Source organism: Lepidochelys olivacea (assembly GCF_965140295.1).
Source record: "Lepidochelys olivacea isolate rLepOli2 genome assembly, chromosome: 6".
NCBI lineage: Eukaryota > Metazoa > Chordata > Testudines > Cheloniidae > Lepidochelys > Lepidochelys olivacea.
Genome location: NC_140416.1, coordinates 63625132 through 63650036, shown reverse-complemented (window position 1 = coordinate 63650036; position 24905 = coordinate 63625132). Strand labels below are relative to the sequence as shown.

The following is a 24905-nucleotide window of genomic DNA, read 5'->3' as shown; positions in this document are numbered from 1 at the left end:
ATGGTTAGGGTTATCCAGCAGATTCTGCTTAGCCTTTGCCTTCTCCATCTCCAGTGCATGCTTCTTCTCTTTTTCCTTCTCTGCCTCAGCATGCTTCCTCTCTTTTTCCTTTTCCTCCATTTCTTTTTCCTTTGCCTCCATAGCTGTCCTGTGAGCAGCCTCTTGGTTTTTTTTCTGTCTCTCTAGAAACTTCTTCTAGTCTGTGAAGACTGGTGAATTTCCCTGCAGGAGGTTAACTACCCTGCCTTTAGGTAGAGAACACTCCAGCTCACAAAAAAAAATTCTCTTTTGTCTCTGCTCTGGCCCCAAAGCAGAGAAAAAAAAACCCTCTAACTGCTTTCAGCCAAAAACCTGCTTTTCAGCAGCCCAAAGGAAAAAAAATCCTTTTCCAATCTGTGCTTCTGGTTTAAAAAAATCTCAAATTGATCTCAAAATGATTTCAAGTTAATCCCACCGCTCTGCCACCATGTCAAGGTTCCTTCCCCACTCTGAACTCTAGGGTACAGATGTGGGGACCTGCATGAAAACATCCTAAGCTTACTTTTACCAGCTTAGTTTAAAACTTCCCCAAGTTACAAACTATTTTACCTTTTGCCCTTGGACTTTATTGCTGCCACCACCAAGCGTCTAACAAATATATAACAGGGAAAGAGCCCGCTTGGAAACATCTTTCCCCCAAAAATCCTCCCAAACCCTACACCCCCTTTCCTGGGGAAGGCTTGATAAAATCCTCACCAATTTGCATAGGTGAACATGGACCGAAACCCTTGGATCTTAAGAACAATGAAAAAGCAATCAGGTTCTTAAAAGAAGAATTTGAATTGAAGAAAAAGTAAAAGAATCACCTATGTAAAATCAGGATGGTAAATACCTTACAGGGTAATCAGATTCAAAACATAGAGAATCCCTCTATGTTACAATCCCTTAAGTTACAAAAAGACACAAAAACAGGAATATACATTCCATTCAGCACAACTTATTTTATCAGCCATTTAAACAAAACAGAATCTAACGCATATCTAACTAGATTGTTTATTAACCCTTTACAAGAGATCTGACCTGCATTCCTGCTCTGGTCCTGGCAAAAGCATCACACAGACCGAGAGAACCTTTGTTTCTCCCCCCTTCCAGATTTGAAAGTATCTTGTCTCCTCATTGGTCATTTTGGTCAGGTGCCAGCAAGGTTATCCTAGCTTCTTAACCCTTTACAGGTGAAAGGGTTTTTCCTCTGGCCAGGAGGGATTTTAAAGGTGTTTATCCTTCCCTTTATATTTATGACACACCCATTAAAAACTCAAAGGGTTTTAATTCAAAATACCTTTAGCCTTCCGCAGCACACACACAAAAAACCCCCAATCTTCTGCATTTGTTTTTTTCTTGTTTCCATTGCATTTTCAATTTTCTTCCCTTTTTTCCCTTTTCAGACTACCTTTGTGTAATCATTTTAGCAGTGTCTGCATGTACCAACTATATCAAAATTACAAAGTTCCCTGGTTGAGCCCCCTGGTTAACTAGAGTGGTGCTAGCTAGCATTGCTACGGTTAAATGATCATTGTAGACTCTGTTGGAGCCCTAGATTTTTAGAGATTTATAGTTTAGAAAAGAAATGTTTCAGGCTGGTAATTGACACAAAAGGTCTGCCTGAGAGTGAACTGCTTTGGAAAATTTGAGAAAAATCTATTTGACCATTCTCAAGTTATTTAAGTGACACAATAAATTACATCTGAAGTTTTAGCTGTTGGTTTTCCTTTGCACTCAAACAAGTGATACTGTTATTTAACAACTGATGCGTAATTAGATCATAATATGGATTTACCTCTTTGCTAAACTAGAAAAGCAGAAAAACAATGACTGCAATAAACATTGGGATGAAGGTACAGTAAGGTGGTGATGGGGAAAAAGAAACAACCATAAGCATTCAGAGCTCATTTTTAGTAATGTAGAGGAATCCACTGTTTATCCCTGTAGATCCACAGTTGGAAATGCAATGTAAAGCTTTACGGTTAGTTTATAATGTATAGATGGTAATATAACATATCTTTAGCATCAGAGCTATTGGAAATCTATGTGATAATTGGTTTTTCACCCTCAAATATATGGTGGAAGTGCAAAACTGCTAGGTGTTCTTTACATGCTCATTGTGGGAGCATACAAAGGTGTAGAGTTCTGGAATTCAGTATAATCCAGAGGTCAGCTTTGTACTATAGGAGGATTTAGAGCTAAATATAAAAACAGCTCTCCTGGGAGACAGGAGGGGACTCAGTATTCTAATGTCATACGAGCAGCTTTAGGTTTTGAGAGCAATGATCATTACTAAGAAGTTGATTCTCACAATATGGTGAAATCCTGGTCCTTGGCAAAAAACCTGAGTGAACAGGCTTTGCCTCATGGAGGAGGCAGGCTTTGCAGGGAATGGAATCCCCTTTCAACCAGGAAACACTGCATAGTGAAGCCTCCATAAACTATAGTAGTAGCCATAGGCCACTGCATCCCCATACATGTTGTCCAGCTGATACACAAGGTTCTTGAACTTACTGTTCAAGACTTTGCTGTAGCCCCAATCCATCTGCCACTTCCCTTTTCACGTTCCCATGAAGAGAACGCTACTACAAAGCTGAGTTTCATTGTGTGCAGGGATATTTGGAGTCCCTCTGCAGCAGAAGTGGCCCTATGGAAGTAGCCTACAATAGCAAATATCACACAACATGTCAATGGCAGGGGCTACATACAAAAAAGGTGTCCCTACTGTGATAAATTATGTCAGTCCTTTTGGAGATAAATGGAGAACACATGCTGGGTCCATGGGTAGATTTGTACTATTCACAAGTTATTGCAAAGTATCATATCATATGTTTGTATGCTCTGACTACAGATTTCAGATCAGATTTTGGCTTCAGAAGTTGTATGTTGAGTCATCCTGGAGGAGTTGCTATTGTTTGTGGCACAGGAAGCTAGTATGCTCAGTATTCTGCAGACTACTCTTCCTTGGGGAAATGCTGTATGGACAAACACATTGGCCAATGTACTTCTCATCTCATTCTCATGTGCTTTGGAGAGACCTATATTACTGAATGTACAAGGAGGGAGCTTGTTCCTTATGCCCTCTTCCTAACCCCACGCCCTTGTGCAGTACCGGAAGGGAGTCAATCATTGAGGTCTCATCCCGCAGAGAGACAATAGCTTGACAAAGGCTGTCATTTTAGACTTCATGACAATATGTCATTGTCATGAACTGATGAGATTTCAAGTCCATCAGTTCAGTCACAAAATATGGACACTAAACAACAAATTCAAAATGAAAATAATTTCAAAACCATGAATTACTTCAAGATTTGTAGCATGCACACATGTCCTTTTTAAAAAAGTCAGGAAACTGAAAGAATTAGTTGTTGAATACCTTCTACTGTGCAGAACCCTGGTTGGTATCTTTTGTCTTCTTCTTCTACAGTAACAGGGACTCAGATCTAACCCTTCACCTTCACTTTCCTGATTTTCACTATTTGCTACACTTAATTGTTCACCTGAAGATGGTCCCCCATTAGATTCATGATGTTTGGTCATAGGCTGCTCTGTGAAATCCACAGGGTATTTATTCATCCTTTAATCTGCATATTAATGTAAGCTTAACAGACAGACATGGTGAGGGTTCTGGGGGGGACTATATTTCTACAATCACAATAGACCACACCTGTGTAGAGAAATTGGAGAGAAATGGAAGGAAGTGTTGCCCCCTACAGCCCAAAGGAGCTGGACACAGACAAAGGAGCAAGGGAGAACTCTACACCTGGTTTGTGCACAGTCTCTTCCGTAGAAGGATATCACAAAAAGTTTAATAACTGAGAATGTTAATTAGCAGAATGCAGTCTGGAGATAACAGCAAAAGACTGAGTCAGGACTCCTGAGTTCTGTTCCATGCTTTGTCATTAACTTGCTCTGTGACCATGACCAATCTCTAAACTTCTCTGTACTGGCTCAGTTTCCCCATCTGAAGACTGGGGATAATACTTATTTTCCTTTACAGTAGTGAGTGTGTATGTGGGCTGGCTACATGAGTGGAGGTTGAAATACATGATTAAATTGTTTGTAAAGTGCCTTGAGGGTTTTGTACAAAAGATGTTACAGTTCTGCAAAGGTTTATTATTTTTAAACTTTCCTTTCTTCCAATCATTTCTACTCAAGACCCATCAAAAAGAGATCTGTCTACTGAATGGGCAATATGAAATACATTGCTCTTCATCTGCTTGCTTCATTTCTTCCTTGCTTGAAAACACCAAACAAACAATACACACACACTCTTTCTCAGAGGTTCTCGCTTTCAGGAGAAGGGAAAATGAGAGCTCACACGTGGAGAAGATCTCCATCAACCCTTTAAGTGTTTGCTTTTAATGTCAGAGATCAACATGGTCCTAATATTATTACGGTAATAGTCTCAGCTAAAGATGGAATCAAAATGAAAGGCTGATCCCTTGAAAATTTTGTAGAAGTTCCTATCTCTATAATGTGCCAGAACAAACTGGATCCAAATTTGGGGCTGCTGAGATCTGGAATTGGATCCAAACTTCATGGGCCAAGTGCATCTCTAGTCTGAGCAGATGGAGTCTGGCACAATGATCTAACTCTGCTTTGGAATTAAGTATCTGAGCAGTACAGTTAAACCCTTACTTGAGCTGAGATCAGAACTGAATTTCCCTAAACCATCTCCATATTAAACAACAGCTGATTACCTCAGGTAACTGAACATAAATCTAAAATAGCTGTTTGGTTTATCAAACCAGAAAACAAACAAAAAAAGTCCAACTAACCATACACAAAAGAAACCTCAAGGGCAACTTTGTGGCACATTCTATTAAAGTATGCATGGCTCCAGAATCTACCAGGAAATGTCCTACAACCAAGCATTAATATCAGGAAACTCAGCGCATTCTTGTGATATTGGTTCACAATGCCATGGCCTGTGAGACTGGAACATAGATCAATGGCTCTCTGAATGGTAGAGGACATTTCAACTGGCTAGGAACCTAATAAAAATTTGAAAAATAAAATAAAATGGAGTTTATTAAAAAAAACTCAAAAGGATGTCAGGAGAAAGTAGAGCTTGTGTGTCACATAATCAAGCCCCTATTTCTACCTCAAGTAAGAAATGGGTTGGTGATCAGCAGCTTCATTTGCAGAAGGGGGATGTTTGGTACCTATTTACTTTCCAAAGCTGACCCTGGCAGCGTCATGTCTTAGGGCCTCACACTGGTTGCTCAATGATGCCGATACCTGTTCTGAGAGTTTAGAACTTGCTAAGTGGTGCACTGGTTTAACTGAGCTGACCTTTCCCTATGGTGTCCTTGTATTAAAAGCTGCTTTAGTCCCAAGTGAACACTGTTTTGATCGTTACAATCTTTTGCTTAGTGGACAGTTGTCTAAGAGCAGAAAATAATCATTTAAATTGGCAGTGTCTCCTCCAGAGGAGACCAGGATTGGAATAACAAAAGATGCTGCAGATCAAGGTTGAGGAGCATTAGCATAGCTGTGTATATAGGGGATCAGGGAAGAATAAGCAATGGGGGTTGTGCAGATGAATGAGGTGCACTTGTAAAAGTATCAGGGTGGGAGTGGGGAGCTGGGCTCAGGAGTGGAATAGCATAGAACAGGGCTAGACAGGTCTTAAGTGTACTGGCAAAGATGGATGGGGGCCTGGGATGTGACTGGAATAGCAAGAGGTGCAACAAGGCAGGATGGATGTGCATAAACAGAGCAGTGTGGGAATACATGAGTAAAATATCAGATGGGGGGAGTTTCGCAGGGCCGGATTGAGTCATGTTAGCAAAACTGAATGGGGCAAAGGTGGCAAAATCCTTACTCATGCTTAAATCTATTTTATTGGGACCACTGTAATGCACACTAAATTTATCTAAAATTTAAATCTAGATTATAAGTACTCCAAAGTTCAAGGATGTTTGGATCTAAGATTTTTGTTCAGCTCAGTATAAAGTTAGGGGTCATTAGCAAAATTCAACCCCACTGAAAACGGAGGTAGGAGTGGGACTTGGATCAAGAGGTTTTGCCTTGGGCTCATCTACAATGTTTTCTTAACCTCCCTTGTTGTTCTGCGTGGTCGTAACTTTTCTGTATAAGTTCTTAGTGCAGGGAAGGTATGTTCTGTAAAGCATTGTGTACATATACAGTGTTATATAAATGAATTATAACAATAATATGCTATAGTTTGACTTTTTGGTCTTCATGTGTTCAGTAGTTTGAAGCACATTTTGTCATATTACTTCCTTCCCTTTTATTCCTATGCCAACATTTCTTCTCTGTTTTTCCAGTGTGCTCCTGGAATTCTGTACGGATGTCATCTCACAGTTCAGCATGCAGGCAAGATACTACTCCATGGTCACCTTTTCCTATTTTCTTAATTCAGATACAGTGTTTTCCTTTTCTCAGCTGAGCCAACCCTCTCTCCCCTCTTAGAGCATCTCGAAGTCATCGGCATTTAATGAATGCACTGTTTGGTAAACTGAATTTGTTTCTCCTTATACCAAGACTTTCACATAGTTTTATTCTGTCCCCTGTCTTGTGTAGTTTTAACATAACAGTCACATTTCTGCCTCCCTGCCGTTGGTATGTTTTGACTGATTCTGTCTGGCTTACACTACAGGAATGTGATGTGTTGAACTCTCATGGGATCTTGGTGCCTGTACACTCAGATAATGGAAAGGTGCCCACAACATGCCAGGACTTTGGAGCCAGCCAACACAGTTTCACAAGGGGGCAATGCTGACCAGGGAAGGGATGAAGTTAGGGTACTCAGGGTATGCTATGTGGAGCCTACACTGATGAGGCTCCAATTGAGCACATACCATATCTTAAAGCAGCCATCTTCAGACTGAGCTCCTGTGAAAGCTGGCTGTGCAAACAGAATCTGCCTTTCTCCAGGGTGAATCCATGGTAGCTCCAATAGTCAGTCTAGTTTTCCACTAGGCATATGGCATTTATGTTACCTCCTATGTCTGCTTTTTCTCATTATTTAGCCTCATTAGTTAATTTGCCAATTAACTCAGAAATTAGTGGTATGGCTTTCTAAGGGCTTTAAACTATTAGAAGCCATCTACAGTGCACAAGCAGCTAACTTGGATACATGATCCCCATGAACTCACTCTGAATTCTATCTTTGGAGTGTTTTTGTAGGTAGAGGATTTGATCTCCAACTCGAATACAGGAGATTACAGGAGAGCACCTCTGACTCGTTGAATCTCTTGGTCATGGGAATATTTTCATTTACTGCAACAGCAAGTGGTGGAATCAAAATCTATCAGGAGGCAACCACATTTAACTAAAACTTGTCTTAGTAACTCCCATTTGATTTGATTAGCTCCCTTTGGGCAGCAATTAAAATTGAAATTGATCAGTCCAAGTCTAGATTTTCTGCCATCTTCTTCCAATTAAAAGTTTATTGAAAGCAAGATGGACTTCTTAACAATAATTCTACTTATTGTAATAATTTTCTTTTGCACTCACTCTTGTTGTGCTGTAATAACTTTGAGCTATATTTTCCCATCACAATTTCTCCTGCTTAAAGGGGATCTGCAGGTGACACAGAGACGCCACAGCTCCTGGTCATCTGTTTTGGGGTATGGCTGATGGAAAAAGGTATGCATTGTTAATCTCCTGCTATAAAAACTGCTTTCAGGCTGCTTTAATTTATGCTGGAGTCTGCCTTGGAACCTTTGCACACACCCCTTCTGACTCATGACCAAGATACAGAGGAATAAAGCATTTGATTCAAGTTTGAAGATTCCTCTCCTAACCTTATAAAAAGCACTACTCTACAGTCATGGTCCAAAATACATCACAGCTGACAGCAGTGTTAATGCAGCATTTTCACTAAATTAGATCTCTGAGAAATGTACAATCTAGTATGCATAAGGCATGGGGACGAATGGAAGATTGTTCTTTATACCCAATACAGGCAGGCTGAATATCTAGTAATGCCATTTGGTGTAACCTATGCCCCCACAAAGTTTTAACATTTTGTAAATGATGTGATCAGGAACATTCTGCACCAATACCTGATCATATGCCTTGCTGATATACTGGTGTAGCAGCACTGAGCAGCACTACCATCATGGCTGGTCCATCCTGTAGAGGCTTTGGACGCATGATTTGTATGCCAAACTACAGATGCGTACCTTCAACCAGTCCACCATTGAATTTTTGGATTACATTATTTCCCCAGAGGGTATTCAGATGGACCTGCACAACTGGACAGAATCCCGGACCCACTGAGAAATTCAATGCTTCCTGGACTTTTGCAAATTTTTATAGGCAATTCACCACCAATTTCTCTGAACAAATATCTCCCCCACCCTCTGACTTCCATCCTTCATAAAGCTGTTTGGTTCACTTGTTTGGCTGAAGCCCAGTGTGCTTTTGACCAGCCTTCACCATGGTCACAAATCTGGCACATCCCGATCTGACTCGCCCATTTATAGAGGAAGCAGATATGTCCAAGGTGACATGGAGGTGCTATGACAGTGCTACAGCATTCTGCTGGCAGATCATTTTGGCCACCTCAAGACCTCCCACATGACTGCCCATTTTTTCTGGTGGCTCCACATACAGGTGATCATGAGCTAAGCTCAAGAGCTTGACCCGGTACTTAGTTGGAACTACCAACTGTCTCTGAGGATGCCAGTCTTCCTGGTGTCCACCAGAAAGAGTTTCCTTGTATAAAAGTCCTCTTTCTGCAACAAACCTGGATCAATTAGAAGAGCTGAGAGGTGGAAGGTTGCTCCGGGCCGCCGTCCAAGCTCTCTGGAGGCTTTCATCTACTTCCTGTTTGGTCTGGAACTGTTCCCTTGATGCTGGAGACATCAGTTCCTCATTGGATTGTGGACCTAGGCTTGGTCCCTCTGGAAGAGATGTAGGGGATGGGGCTGTTTCCGTTGACTGTGAACCGCTCTCCGCTGGTGCACTATGTTGGGGTTCAGGCTCCAGCTGAGCCTCTTGTGTAGGGTTATCGGCTGCTGCTGGTTCAGTTTTGGTGGGGCCCTCTGGTGTTGGGGTTGCAAGTACTGGATTCAGTTCTGGCAATGGGTCTGGTGCTAGTTGTTCTGCCAGTTTCGGTTCTGGCTCTGTATGGGTCTCTGGGATTGGATCCACTACTGCTGTTGCAGACACTGGCCTGGTGTCCGGGTCCATCACCTCTGACCGGGTCCTGGTAGAAGTTTCCAGAACAGAGCTAGGCATAATGGCTTATTTAGCCTGGCTGCGGGTGACCATTCTCACCCTCTTGGCTCGCTTCACATGATTGACCAAGTCTTCCCCCAACAGCATGGGGATGGGATAATCATCATAGACTGCAAAAGTCCACGTTCCTGACCAGCCCTTGTACTGGACAGGAAACTTGGTTGTAGGCAAATTGAAAGAGTTGGACTTGAAGGGTTGAATTGTCACTTGGATCTCTGGGTCAATTAAATTGGGATCCACTAAGGAAGCATGGATAGCCAACACTTGTGCTCCAGTGTCCCTCCACATGGTGACCTTCTTCCCACCCACACTCACAGTTTCCCTCCGCTCCGAGTGTATCTGGGAGGTATCTGGGCCTGAGGACCTCTGGTGTGATTCTGGTGCAAAGAACTGTAATCTTTTGGGGTTCTTGGGGCAGTTGGCCTTTACATGCCCCGGCTCGTTACATTTAAAACATCGTCCAGATGACGGGTGACTGGGGCGAGGGGGGTTGCTGGAGAATGGTGTGGTGGGACGATAAGGTGGCTGGAGGGTTCCTTGGTGGGTAGGTGGGGCCTTGGGCTGCACCTGGTAGTAGGGTGTGGTCTGAGGTTGCCCCTTCTGCTCCAACTGTGACCAGTTTTTTTCTTTTCTGCCACCTCCACCCATTTGGCTCCAATCTCCCCCGCCTCGATTACAGTTTTGGGCTTCCCATCTAGGATGTATCTTTCTATTTCCTCAGGAACACCCTCTAAGAACTGCTCCATTTGCATTAGGAAGGGCAAATCTTCTGGAGATTTAACACTTGCTCCTGATATCCAGGCATCCCCACGTTTCACAATGTGGTAGGCATGTCAGGTAAATGACACGTCTGTTTTCCACCTTAAGGCTCTGAACCGCCAACGGGAATGCTCGGGTGTTAGCCCCATTCTGACTCTCACCTTGGTTTTAAACAGTTCATACTGGTTTGTGTGTTCCTTAGGCATTTCAGCCGTCACCTTAGCTAAGGGTCCACTGAGCTGCGGCCTCAGCTCTACCATCTATTGGTCTGTAGAGATGCTGTACTCAAGGCAGGCCCTTTCGAAGTTTTCTAAGAAGGCCTCGGTATCATCAGCTGCCTTGTAGGTGGAGAACTTTCTGGGATGGGAAGTAGTATCTGGAGAAGGATTGCTAGGGTTTGTTGGTATATTCTGCTGAGCCTTTGCCCTCTCCATCTCCAGTGCATGCTCCCTCTCTCTTTCCTTCTCCTCCTCCACATGCTCCCTCTCTCTTTCCTTCTCCTCCATTTCTTTGGCCCTTGCCTCCATTCCCATCCGCATGAGATCTATCTGTCTTTCATGTTCCTTTTGTTTTTCCTCAGCCTCAAATCTGGCTAATTCCAGCTTTTGTTGAAACGTGGAGTCTGTCATCCTAACCTCTCTGTTTTTAACTAACTTTACACCCAAGAGTTAGAAATAAAACAAACAAACAAACAAACAAAAAAGCTTGTCTTGTAATATTTTGCTGTGCTGTAATATGATACCTATATTCTGATAGTGATTGTCAGCCTACAGAAAAATCCAACCCCCCTCCCCAAAACAAAAACAAAAAACCAAAAAAAACCCTCAAAACCCCTAACCTTTGTCTCCAGGCAAATAGGCAGAAAAACCCTCTAGTTGCTCTTAGGTAAAAAAAAAAAACTTCTTCTAGTCTGTGAAGACTGGTGAATTTCCCTGCAGGAGGTTAACTACCCTGCCTTTAGGTAGAGAACACTCCAGCTCACAAAAGACAATTCCCTTTTGTCTCTGCTCTGGCCCCAAAGCAGAGAAAAAAAAACCCTCTAACTGCTTTCAGCCAAAAACCTGCTTTTCAGCAGCCCAAAGGAAAAAAAAATTCCTTTTCCAATCTGTGCTTCTGGTTTAAAAAATCTCAAATTGATCTCAAAATGATTTCAAGTTAATCCCACCGCTCTGCCACCATGTCAAGGTTCCTTCCCCACTCTGAACTCTAGGGTACAGATGTGGGGACCTGCATGAAAACATCCTAAGCTTACTTTTACCAGCTTAGTTTAAAACTTCCCCAAGTTACAAACTATTTTACCTTTTGCTCTTGGACTTTATTGCTGTCACCACCAAACGTCTAACCGGTATTATTATTATTAGGAAAGAGTCCGTTTGGAAACGTCTTTCCCCTCAAAATCCTCCCAAATCTTACACCCCCTTTCCTGGGGAAGGTTTGATAAAAATCCTCACCAATTTGCATAGGTGAACACAGACCCAAACCTTTGGATCTTAAGAACAATGAAAAAGCATTCAGTTTCTTAAAAGAAGAATTTTAATAGAAGAAAAAATAAAAAGAATCACCTCTGTAAAATCAGGATGGTAAATACCTTACAGGGTAATTAGATTCAAAACATAGAGAATCCCTCTAGGCAAAACCTTAAGTTACAAAAAGACACAAAAACAGGAATATCCATTCCATTCAGCACAGCTTATTTTCTCAGCCATTTAAAGAAAACAGAATCTAACGCATCTCCAGCTAGATTACTTATTAAGTTCTAAGACTCCATTCCTGTTCTGTCCCCGGCGAAAGCATCACACAGACCAGAGAGAGAGGCTTTGTTTCTCCCTCCCCCAGCTTTTGAAAGTATCTTGTCTCCTCATTGGTCATTTTGGTCAGATGCCAGAGAGGTTATCCTAGCTTCTTAACCCCTTACAGGTGAAAGGCTTTTTCCTCTGGCCAGGAGGGATTTTAAAGGTGTTTACCCTTCCCTTTATATTTATGACATAGTCCGTCTGACTAAAATGGCCTATTTCATCCCCTGCAACCATCTTTCCTTTGCTGAGAATACTGCCCAACTCCTGATGCAAATCATAGTTCATCTTCACAGACTTCCAGACCACATAGTTTCAGACCAAGGCCCACAGTTTACCTCTTGCTTCTGGTGCGTAGTGCTCTGGTTACTGGATGTCTGCATAGTTACCTCCCCATGCACCATCCCCAAACAGATGGGCAAACTGAAAGGGTGAACCAAGTACTAGAATACTTTAGATGTTTCATGAACTATCACCGGGATAACTGCTCCATGCTTCTGCCGTATGCAGAGTTTTCATATAGCACTGCCAACCCAGGCCTCTTCAGGTTAGAGCCTCTTCTTCTCAAATTATAGGTTGCCACATTCAGCTGGGACCCTTCCAGATATGACAACAGATCAACTTGGTTACCTTTATACTACAGCTTCTCCAGTCCCCCAAAATACATGCAGTTTTTTATATTTTCCGTTTTGAAGCCCTATACTAATAATCTCTTCCCCAATCAAACCACACCACCACCACCAGTCAAAATCCAGGGTCACGAGTAGTTCGAAGTGCATGCCATCCTCGATGTCCAATAGACATGTGGACACCTGTACTATCTTGTGAACTGGGAAGATAATGGTCCCAAAAAGCACACCTGAGAATGTGCTTCCCTTGTCCATGCTCCAGGTGAGGGAGTTCCAAAGGACTCACCCCAACAAGTCTGGACCAGCACCACTCTGAGGGGGAGCCTGAAGGGCGGGTGATATAAGCACCTGTGGGACTAGAACTTGAGACCATGGAGGTTCCAGGATGCTAATGCTTTTACATTGCCACCAGGAGCTCAGACTGGGCTTTGTGAGGGAACCCAGTGAATCTAGACACTTCAGGAAGTACCATCCAGTCTGGCCTGGATGGCAGCCCTCTGATTGGCCTATGCCAGTGTATAAACCAGGAAGCCATCACAGGGAGCTGTGTGAGCAATGATGCAGACCACCTGCTTGCTTCCGCTCCAGGCCTTGCCTTATTGTGAACCTTAGGCTCCATCTCTTGACTTATCCCCAACTTCACTACTTTCCTCCTCTCTGTAACTGGTGTCTAATCCTGACGTCCTGGTATCCTGACCTGGCACAGCACCGACTCCGCTACTTGTCTCTTGACACCAACTTGGTAACTAACCCTGTCCATGGCCTGGACCAGACACTTTGCTCCAACTTAGCACTCCTTGTAGATTTGTCAGTTTAGGAACATCTTTGTTTCCAGGGGAGTATTAGCCTCTTAAAGCCAATAGATTTAGAGAAATACAGTTCACCCTGCCTGAGCTGAAATCACTGAAGTCCTTTCCAACTGCACCTCTCTTTTTTTCTTAAAATTAAGTGGATAATGATGCCATAGTAAAATATAAGGAGTTATCATAAAACTAGCTATTTAATTACTAGTTTCCTACTAGTAATAAAATCAAAATCCAAACCTGGGCATCTTCAAAAGTGTATCTCCCTGGATCTTGGACGTTTTGACTTGTTCTCTCATAGCTGTGAGAATCCAGGTTGATAGGGCTTTGTGCCCCTGGAGATAGAAACTCTTGCCAGATTTCCTCCACTCTGGTGGCGACATCCTGCAAAGATTGTCTTTTGAGATCTTGGACAGCCAACCAAAACCTTTTATGGGAAGTAACAAAACAGAGAAGAAAGAGAAAAGAAAAAACTCAGAAATAACTTTGTGGATCAACCCTAGCAGAATCCTGAACCAGTGGGGCCTGGTCCTACACCTACTGGAGTCAACGGCAGAGTATCCATTTATGTACTTGACTTGGAGAGGTCCAACATGCTCTACACCAATCCACTAAAACATTATGAGGGGCAGAAAAGTAACTCTAGAATGTCTCATATTCAAAATGTGCCACTTCCCTGCATGTCTGACTGTATGCATACAAACTGCCTGTCATTCCTATAAGCTCTGCAGGGTCCATACAGCTACGGGAGAATGGATAGCCAATATCCAGAGTTTCAGAGAAAGGCCAAAGAATATATCTTGGTGAGCTTGGGCCATCACATGACACTGTAAAGGAATAATATTCCTTGCCCAACTCTCTAGCCAGTAGCAGGCCTTTCCTACACACCTGGACTTCTAACATGAGTGAGGTGAGTTTGCACCATTTTCTCTCTTGTTATGATCAGTGTCATAAAAATAGATTTGTCTCCTGCTCCTCCTTGTTGCTACAAACTCTCTCACCAGACTGAAGTACTTAATCCATCCGTGAAATCTGTGAGAGACAGCAGTGGGCTGTGCTACTTTGACCTTTTAAAGCCTCCTGCAGCTTGATTGGCTGGCCATTCATGGTCTCCTCCTCTACAGCCCTAGCAACCAGCAAGAAAGAGTAGAGGCAACCAGCCAACTGAAATGAAGAACACTTCAAAGATCAACAATTTTGTGGGCCCACAATCAGCATCAACAGTTTATATGGATCATTACAATGAATATTTTTCATTCTCAAGGCAAATGATACTAGCTCATCGCTTAACCCATCTTCATTACAGCCTTAAGATTGCAATCTGGTGTAGTCCTCTTTGGACATTATAATGGAGGACAGATACTGTATAATGTGCAGGGTCAAACTGTATTTATAAAGCAGGTCTGTGAAAGGCCTCAATCCTTAATCTGTAAAAACTTTCTTCTCAGGTTCTGACTACAGGGGGACAGGGAATGAGGGAAAGTGTGTCATTTCATGGCTAAGACATGTAAAGTAAACAAGAAACCCTTAGCAAAAAGGGAAGAGGGCAAAGCCGCATGGTCACTGTGCTCAGTGGTTGCATAACACTAAAGGGATCACAGCTTCCTGGAAAAGGAGCATAGCCCAAGTAGTCTCCGTCCAAACAGCACACATTGGTCACAGTTGCAAGCAAGTGCATACGGGGCCAGATTTCCAATTAGGCACAGTAGGCACATGCCTAGGGGTGCCTTACCGCTCTAAAACTGTGTGCAACGCAAAGGTCAGCCGTAGGCGGGGAAGGCACTGAAGATGCTGTGCCTAGAGGAGCATAAGGTGTAAATCTGGCCCTGAGTGCATTATGTAAACGTATGCAGGAAGTGGCACCCACACCAAGGCACTTGGGAGTGTAGCAACAGAGAGGAGCCAGGGCTGAAATAAATAAATAGAAGGTCTGCTGGGTAACGTTCAGCAGACACTGAGCAGGAAGTTATAGGCATGAATTGCCATAGACAAAGGAAGGGCAGAGACAAGCCAACAACAGCATCAGCTTTCTCCTTCTGTCCTTGTCCTGGAGCCTGTCTAGGCATGACTCATTATCCTGAACTAATTCACATGAAGTGACTAGCTGTCCTACTTCATGACTATTTGCTGGGGCGTTTGCAGAACTTTGGTACACACGGGGCCTAATTCTGTAACCCTGACTTACAATGAGTAATGCTTATAGAGATTTTTTTATATATAGTTGCTATTCTCTCACTCTACAGTATCCTGGCAGTGAAATGCACTGGGACTGCACCAAGGCCATTTAGTCAATGTTCTCTAAGTTGGATTTCAGCAGTCAGTTTTATAAAATAGGGAGACATTTTTATTTTGGGTTGGCTGTGGTGTCCTATGTTTCCTTATTTCCTCTATCTTCTTTTAAGACGTCCACTTAATTTGTAAGGGTGTCATGTCTATAGCCTATCTTTCCTCCTTAATGTTAAATGAGACTGCAGAAAGCTGCCCAAAAGGGAGTGTATCTGGGGTATGGAGCTGCAGGAAGGTGGTGTGCTAGGGGTAGGATGGAGCACTGATGCAGCAATTCCTAAGAGAGACTGCAGGAGCTGGTGTAACTTAGAGCCGCCTTTAGGCTGCTGAACTGACCCCTGGCTGGAGAAGCTACCTTCCTACAGCCTCATCTCTTCAGCTGAGGGTCTGGTCCTATATTTATAAACTTTATACTTCCTTCCCTGTATTGTCTTTCCCTAGCCTCCACCTGGAAGCTGCTCTCATTTCTGCATTTTAGCTCCGTGGGCAGGAAATACGCCTTTTTTTACTTGTTTGTGAGGCACCTAGCATGCTCGGGAGCACTTACAAATAAATAAGTAAATGCTCCCTCCAGTGCACAACCTGGGTGTAATGCGTGGGTATATTGTAGGATGAGAGTACAGAAAGGAGCAGGATTTTGATCCCGGTCTCCTGAATGGTTATGTACAATTTGCTACCCAGGCAAACGTGACATAAAAATTATTCTCACTGCTGAAGCACACAGTTTTCTCTGTGCCCACAGTAAGTTCAGAAATAGAGTTTTTGTGCCCTCTGGTGGCCAAGAGAAGATTAGAGAAATGAATGTTGAATGTGAAGGCATTTTAACTTCAGTAAAGTTTCAGATTTTCATTACATCATTTGCAGTAAAGAGTGTAACCATCCCAGTAATAAATCTAACTGAAACTCATAGTATAACTCAGACATCAGCATTGTCTTCTGTTCAGCCCTTCTGTAAATTCACCATAATATGATTGCATTTTGGTGCAAATACTATGGCTGGTCAAAAATTTCTCATATAAACATTTTATTCAATGGAAAATTGGGTTTTCAATTAATTTCCACCCTCCCCCCCATTTTTGATGTTTCATCAGAAAACCAAAAATCAATACTTTCAGTTTTTGGTCAAAAATTTTGGTTTTCTATTAGTAGTCAACATTTTCCATCGGAAAAAGCATTTTGCAACTAGCTCTGCCTTCAGCACTTGGTTTTCCAGAGTTAGCCCATCCCATCAACACACAGAAACACCTGCTTTAGTGTGCTGCATACTTTGCATTTCTATTCTACTCAGATTTTTATATCATGCTCATCACCATAGTATCTAAGTGCCTTTGGGCATTGTATACAAAGGATGGATGTGCTGTCTACTTAGGTCTGTGGTCAGGGGTACAATTTCCCTTCCCCTTGGATAAGCTGATTTCTCCCATTGTCCCTTTTAGCTTTCTTTCCAACTGACACTCTTTGAAGCTGGGAAAAATCTTCTGACTAGAGGACTGAACATCTCAGCAATCTGCTATACTTCTTTGAGCTCCAAAAAACCAAGAAAAGCAAATCAAATTGCAGATCAAAGATAGTGACAGAAAGGTGAAAGAAAAGAGTGAGAGAAAGAAGAGTGAAATCAACAGTGAGAAAAAGGATGGACTTTCCTGCTCTAACATAAATAACAGCCAGTAAATAAATAAGTTATAGAGTTCAACCAAACTCAGGAGTGCGTGAGCCCGATCCTGCAGTTCTTACATGGGCAGTTTCACTGAAGTCTCACTCAAAGGACCAATTTTGCTCTCCATTACAGAGGAGTGCTGTAGCCCCACTGAAGTCAGTGTAGTGAATCTGGATTTACACCAGTGTAGCTGAGAGCCGACTTTGGTCCAATTTGCTCCTTTCCTATCCGTCGACACAGTTAACCTCATCCAGATTCTCATCATCTTGTATCTCGATTACTGCAACATCCTTTTTTTTTTTGGCTTGGAAAATGCAGTCTTGCCCCTCCTCATATCCATTCAGAATGCTGCTGCAAAGATCATTTTCCTAGCCTGTCACTTTGACCGTGTCACCCCTCTCTTTGCATCCCTCCACTGGCTCCCTCTTCTCTATCACATCAAATATAAGCTCATTGTCTTTACTGTCACAGAACTTCACAAGTTATCCCCACCCTACATATAATTTCTCATTCAGTTTAAAATAGTTGACTCCCAGTTCCAATCAGCCTGTGATGTCTGTCTCAATTGCCCACTTATTACATTTTCAAACACCTTGTTCTTTTTTCTATGCTGCCCTTCATGCTTGCGAGGATCTCTCTGAAAACATATAGAAAACTAACTCATTATCCTCTTTCAAATCTCTCCTTAACTGTGCTACGTGGCTTGCTTACATAAAACTGGACAATGGTTAGACTGCTGCTGTACAGAGACCACTGCCAATCATGCTCACCAGTACTGACATTGTTTCCTGATACTCCCCATCAGTTTTTCTATATCCCTCTTTTGTCTTATACTTAGATTATGAGCTATTTGGGGCAGGGATTGTCTTTTTATTCCGTGTTTGTAGAGCATCTAGCAGAATAGTGTCCTGGTACATGACAGGGGCTCCTAGGCATTATGATAATAATGAAATGTAAAAACATTTCAAGGAACTAAATCAGCCAGCCCAGTGCACATTGCAGGAAACCTCTTTGGTTGCACTCCTGGTAACTTCTGAGTTTTCCAGTTTTCACCCATTTGTATCTGTCTTGTTGGCCACTCAGTAACATATGGGTCTATTCTCCCCTTGATGTGTGCATGTAACTCCTATCAACATTAATGAGGGTTGCATCCATGCCCTAATGAAAGAATATGGCTCATTGTGATCACCTCACACATCTACTGATATCTGTTGGTTGCAGTGTCTTTAAAGAATGGTTGCAGATGGGAATTTTCTAGCAAGCGTGGAGCATTAAATAATCGTTCATCCTAAAGAAATTACCTACAACTTCTCAGACATTCATTAGTAAGTACAAGTATAAATTTTGCTTGATTGTGTCTAGCACTGGCCTTCCCTCTGTCCCTCCATACAATTCCACACCTCTGTTGGTGCAAAGCCTTCTACAATCCAAGATGTTTCTATTTTCTCTTGTGAATAGGTCTTCATTTTTCTCTCCTTGTGTTAGTTATTATCTAAGGCCTCAGTCAGCATGAGGATCTGCTAATATGCAACCCTGTGTTTGTGTGGAGTCCCACTGGAGTTAAGGATCTGTGTTAGTGGATTGCCAGGCAGGGTCAGGGCCTATCCTGTAAACTGTTGTTTAACTCCATTGGGCTTTGGGATAGTTTGCGTGAAAGGCCTCCTTCCCTTTTGCACGTACGTAGGCTTTACCTCAAGGTTAAAGAGAATACATATCGGCATCGGGAGTGGCTAGCAGTGACACAGAAAGGTAACAACTTGATTTCTAATTATGATACCCTTGGGATTCATTAGAGTAGGATGAGTGCATGCACACCTGCCAGAGGCAAACCTTTTGCCCTTCATTAGTCCAAGCATGAATGCATTTCACAGAGGGAATCTGAGGAACGCACCATATTTAAATGGCAAAGATCTAACCAGTGTTTCATAATGGCAGATTAATTGCCAGAACAAGAACACAAATGTACATAAGTGCAATGAAGATGTAGAAGTTCAAGAGCCACTTAAAGGGGCTTGGTAAGGTTAAAGACCATTAAAAATATTGCCTTGCTTGTGTTACAAATAACGTTTTAGATCAGTAAAAGTAAAAAAAAATGAAAATTGTATTTTTTAAAAACTTTTTATGCCGTTCATTTACTTTTTAGATTTCTCATTTGACTCAGTTTCCCTATAGTTTAAAACAATTTTCCAGTGAATTTCACTTTTCTCATGCACTAACTCAGTGCTCTAATGTCTGCATTGTTCACCAAGTTCATTCATATTTCATTCTTAAAGTTAAAATAATTACACAAATTTAGAGCCAGTGAAAGACACTGGGTTAGATTCTCAGGTGGTGTGAAGTGGAGTCACTCCATTGATTTCAGGAACCACATTAATTTACACCTGATGAGAATTGGGCCCTATTTAATCCTCTTTATATCCTCAGAACAGATATTGTGCTGGCAGCAGAAATGCAAGCTGCCCAATATTGCCCTGCCAAAGTGTTCTAACTCTCCTCTAGAGGGACTGCTTCTTACGGAGTAAGGGTGATTCAATCTCTGTGCCCGCTCAGCTGTTGGCCGCTATACTGAGATTGCCAACAAGAATAACATTTGATAGCCACTGTGATGATGTAATTTGGAATGTGCATGTCTTGTCTGTTTTTACTGGACTCCACAAGAACTGCAGCATTTAACATTCATTTCCTTATTCCTGAAGCTTTAGAAACACAAAATTAAGCCATAGAAACATATGGGAATTTGAAGCCACCTTTAATCTTCAAATGAAGCTATATTCTCACCGCAACTCTTACCCTTACCTTCCTGTGCTAAGGTATTGCACTTCAGCTGGTAAATGAGGTCACCACCCACTTTCTGCAGCCCCTGACCCAGGGAATTTCAGCTTTAATTTCCTGACTTTTAGTCTCTAAAAGCCATTTTTACATACCTTATTTTTTGTGGCTTAAAATTTCCCATTATGCAGTGGTGTTAACTATAAAGAAGATACTGTAGGGAAATCTATCGGGATTTTGCATATTCAAGGACTGCATGACTTGGCTCTGTATTAGAAATATTACACAGAACATAAACCATCCTTTCAATTAGTTTCTGGACTGCATCCCTCCCATGGACTGTGTTTCCATTATGCATACCCATGGGGAACTCTTTAATGAGATTAAAAATTGTTGACAATTGTATAGTTTGATTCTCATTAAAGAATAGGTTTTGTTTCTGCTATTCTTGATGAAAATTATTGACTCATAGTGCATTGTGAGGAGTTTGTCACATCACATTTCATGTTCTCTGAATTATTTAATCTATTTAAATTAAGGAAAGTTAAGGAATTTATTTTGCTAAAATCCCAATAAACTATGATATCCCTTTTCAGCCTGTCCATTCCTCTGATTTCAGATATGTATAAGGCAGGTGTAAACATGGACTCTCCCTTTTCTAACTGCCCTAGTTTTCTCTTCCCTGCTGGATTCATTTGGTGATGCCACAATTCCAGATGTGGTCAACCAAACTCAGTTTAACTTCAGGTGCTTGCTGTAGGCACAAAGCATGGTGAATTTGATCCTGAACTTCATCAGAAATAAACACAAATCAGGACACAATATCACTGCTTCACACCACTATGCAACCTTAATTTGACCCCCTTTTTTGGATGCATTATGATATTCTCTAATTACATCATCACATACTACTTCTTCTGTAGAACCCCCGCACTGCTTATTGTATATGAACCCATATGTATGTTCTGATTCATCACAATGTTCAACCTTTGCAAGCTGCAGGTTTATTATTGACACACTGACAGACCCTTGGCAAAGGTGGCTTTGGTCATGATTATCTACATCTTTTCATAAATGCACCACTTGTATAAACGTCTATTAAATTTACAGTGCATATGCTGTGGGCCAAATCCTGTAACTCTCACTCAGTCTTTACTCCTATTGACTTCAATGAGCGGTTTTGCCTGAGGTTTTCAGGATTTGGCCCAGTACATGAGTGTGAACCTGTGCATACAGCTCAAGTGGAGGGGTTTTACCTGAGGTTTTCTGAACTGAATTCGGACTCCAGAAAACGAAGGAACAGGTCTCGCCCCACTGGATCCTTCAGCACCTCATCTATAGAGAAGCCCCATCTTTTCACACGCTGTTGGCTGGGCTCTTTGCTGTTAAGGTGAGGGAGAGGAAAGGTAAGAGTGAATGCATGTCCATCTGTGGTCCAAAAAGCCTGAATGTCAATTGACTCTATTCAACATCAAAGGGAAAAAGGATGACTAACCAAAGGGTGAGGCTTCTCTAGTAAGTCACACAAATGGAGGCCATCATGCACCATATGCAAAGAAGAACTGAAGACTAGGGCACCCACTCCTCTGAAAATCTGGCCTTTTTAAGGTGTCTTAAATTGCATATACAAAAATGGAAGCACATAAAATCACTAGTCACCTTTGAAAATCTTGTCCTAAATACTTCCCTAATATTATTGTTCCATGGAACAGTAATTTCTATAGTTACATCAGGGATATGGTATATTTGCAAATGGGAGAAGGTGGTGTCTGCTATTGCAATTTAGAAGAGAGGTTTCCAGGAGAACAGCAATGCATTAAAATGTGGCCCACACTATGAAAAAGCTCGAGGAGTCTCTGATTAAGAGTGACATGACGTTAGGTAACAAATAAGAGACATCCATTAAAATACAACACGGTTGCTCAGAGTAGTAGTACTAGAATCTCGGTCTCCTTAAGACAAGTGCAATGCCTAGCGAGCGACATGCTTTTCTGTTTCACAGATTACAGATGAGGCCTGGTCACGAAAGATTCCTAAAATCAGAGACTCTAATCGATAGTGGGGGTCCCTGCAAAAAGGACAAAGGGGGCCAGGATGCAGGAGTTTACATTAGTGTGCCTGCTTTTAATTTTCCTTTGGTGTAAAGATTAAACAAAGGTAAAATAAATGTCACTGGGGGGATGGAGTCTTTTAAAGTCTTCAGAGTAGCAGCCGTGTTAGTATTAGGGCATGGAGTGAACCGGGATTTGATATGACCTCCACCTGACAGCCCAATCTGTATCCAAAATTTAATTACTTTACAGTTGCATTTCCCAAAGTGTGGGGTTCCAGGAAGGACTAGCTGCAGGGTCACAGTAGCTGTATAAATTAAGATGGGTAGGCCTTTGCCAACACATGGTGGGTTTGAAATAGTTGTGAATTGTTTCATTTTCCTGAAAAGGGGGTGGCGGGGAGTCTCAGCTTTCAAAATTATTCAAACAAGTTGCAACTAGATGCAGATGCAGCTAATGTTCTTGCAGTAGAGAATAAAATGGACCTATCGAGCTATTGTTCTCCCAGAAAAACCGTCTTCTCATTTTCATCACCAGGAGTATCATCTTCATTAACCTGACCTGAGACCCTAGAGGTGGTGAGGCATTTCTTTTACACTCATATGCAGCCCTGATACCAGGTTTAAATCATAGTTCTCAGGAGCACAAAAGTCTTTCAGGAAACACCACACTGGCCACTTGGGGAGATACAGTTATAATATAGGTTTAGATATTAGGGTACCAGCACTCTGTTAACATCAGAGGGACATTTTGCTGCAGTTATGGCTGTTTATTTGATACAAAACTAGTTAAAGAGATTAAAATTGCATCAGGGTCTTGCAGGGGAAGCAAAAACGAAAAGTGAAACAGATTAAAAATAAGTCCAGGGTATCATAAAATAAAAGATAAGGGAAGTAGGGATTAAGAAATGGATCACAGATTCCTGTGTGCAATGGAGGGAAAGTGTGGAGGTACCTTTCACAATTGAGGGAAACACACAAATCCATTTGCTCTGTCCTTGGATTTCTTTTAGGACAGGATTTGATGTCTGGCTGCTGAGTCTGCTACTCCCCACAGGCAACCATGTGCCTGGAGACGATGATTCAGCATGGACTGGCCCTCCAGAGGCAGACCCAGTATTTTGATTTTTTTTACCTCCAAGTTCCAAAGAGCAGGTTTTACCTTAGGTTTCCATCTCATAGTCAGGCATGAACATGATTGGAGCGAATTTGTAGCTCCCTTTTGAAATATTTGACTATTTTAATATCACACCCAGGTCATATTTGGTCATGAGTAGGAATGCCAATTAAATATTCACACAGTAAGAGCAAAGGATTGAGAGAAGTGGATGCTGCCTAATCACCATGGTGCCTGAACTGAGGTCTAGTAATGTGACCGATGGGTATATGTGAATGAGCTGGGGAGCCAGGACCCAAATACTCTGAGCTGCACTCAGAGCTGCTCTTGCAACTGCTGGACATACACTCAGGCATGATGATTCTAATCCCAAGTGCTACTGTCATTGTGATCCGAGTAAATAAAGACACTGGGTTTAAACTTTATTCTACCTTATATCTTGGGTAGTCATTCACACCTGTGCAAAGTGGGTATACAATATGACCATTCCGGTTTAGCAAAACTGCACACCCATTTTTCAAGGGTGTAAATAAAATAACCACACAAGGTGCATGGCACTGGAGAATCACCACTACATTCTTTCTTTTACCTTTTCACGCATTTATTATACGCCATAGAAGAGCAAAACAAACAAGAAAGTCCCAGACCTCTCTGTGGCCATCTAATATAACTTATGAAAAGAAAAAAATAGCATGAGCCCTTATTTCTTGCAAGCATGTGTCGCTTCTGAACTTACACGCGTATACAACCTACTGTCTATATGGGGCAATGGGGGAGTGCAATACAAACAAAATGAAAGGATTGCTTTAAGGTTATTCATAGTTCTATGGAATTTCAATTTCTTACCTCATTTCTATGTCCCATAAAGTAGCGTCATCGCTTATCCAGGGATTGGAAGGTTCAGCAGGTGTTATAAATGGATCATATTCAATGTACTGGTCTGAGTACGTTATTAAACTAGGACAGGGGAAAAAAGAAAAGAACAGCTGTGGCCTACATGCTTACATGTGAATTGACAAACTACCATTTTTCAACAATTTTCTTTTTAGTTTTACATATTGGTCAAATTTTCCAACAAGCACCTTGATGCTTTGCCCCATGCCACCTCTTATGCATGGAAGTTGCTCTCCAGAAAATTTCACAAAGCCACTGCATTGTCCTCTTTAAAACTCACGTCTGCTGTGGTGCGTATAGAAAAACCCGATAATGGTTAGGCAGCTGGTGTGATATGGCCAGGGCTTTTCACAGTGATCATGTCATTACCATGTGATCCCCAGTCAGTTGTATCCACTTGTTGTCTTGTCTTGTACCAAGGCCTCAATCCTGCAAAGACTTCTCGTTGAGTAGTTTTATTGATTTAAATGGTATTATGCACCGTGCATAAAGTTACGCATGGGAGTGGGGGAGACTTTTTCAGGATCAGAGCTTGACTGTAAACTCTTCAGGGCATGAGCCATCTTTTAGTCATGTTTGTGCAGTGGCTAGCACAATGGAGCAGCAACCTCTACATGCTACTGCAATACAATAAATAATAGTTGCATCTTTTAATAATCTAAGTTTCAAAAAATTTAAAAAATGGTGTACATGTTGGTAAAGCTCCATAAATTAATTTGCAAGGAGCTCAGCATCATGCTGTGCTTTTGAGCAGGGAAGTTTTTGAGCTGTGCTTATACTAGAGCTAAGTAAATAATTCACAATAAGTTATTCAGCTAATTATGTTCCTTTTTCTTCTCACAGAATATCCACCAGCAGATTGCAATTCCCTCAAGTATTACCTGAAATGATGTGATTAATATTTTGTT

General features: G+C 41.9%; 1 protein-coding gene across 2 annotated transcripts in view; it reads right to left on the bottom strand.

Moving 5' to 3' along the window:
- RGS6 (regulator of G protein signaling 6) overlaps positions 1 to 24905 on the bottom strand; it is a 505053-nt gene that overhangs the window by 58882 nt on the left and 421266 nt on the right. For both annotated transcript variants that reach the window (XM_084632586.1, XM_084632587.1), the window contains exons 13-15: positions 23950 to 24060; positions 21193 to 21318; positions 13465 to 13651 (exon numbers count right to left, since the gene is read on the bottom strand). In XM_084632586.1, coding sequence (XP_084488712.1) covers positions 13465 to 13651; positions 21193 to 21318; positions 23950 to 24060 — 424 coding nt within the window. The remainder of the gene's footprint in view (positions 1 to 13464; positions 13652 to 21192; positions 21319 to 23949; positions 24061 to 24905) is intronic.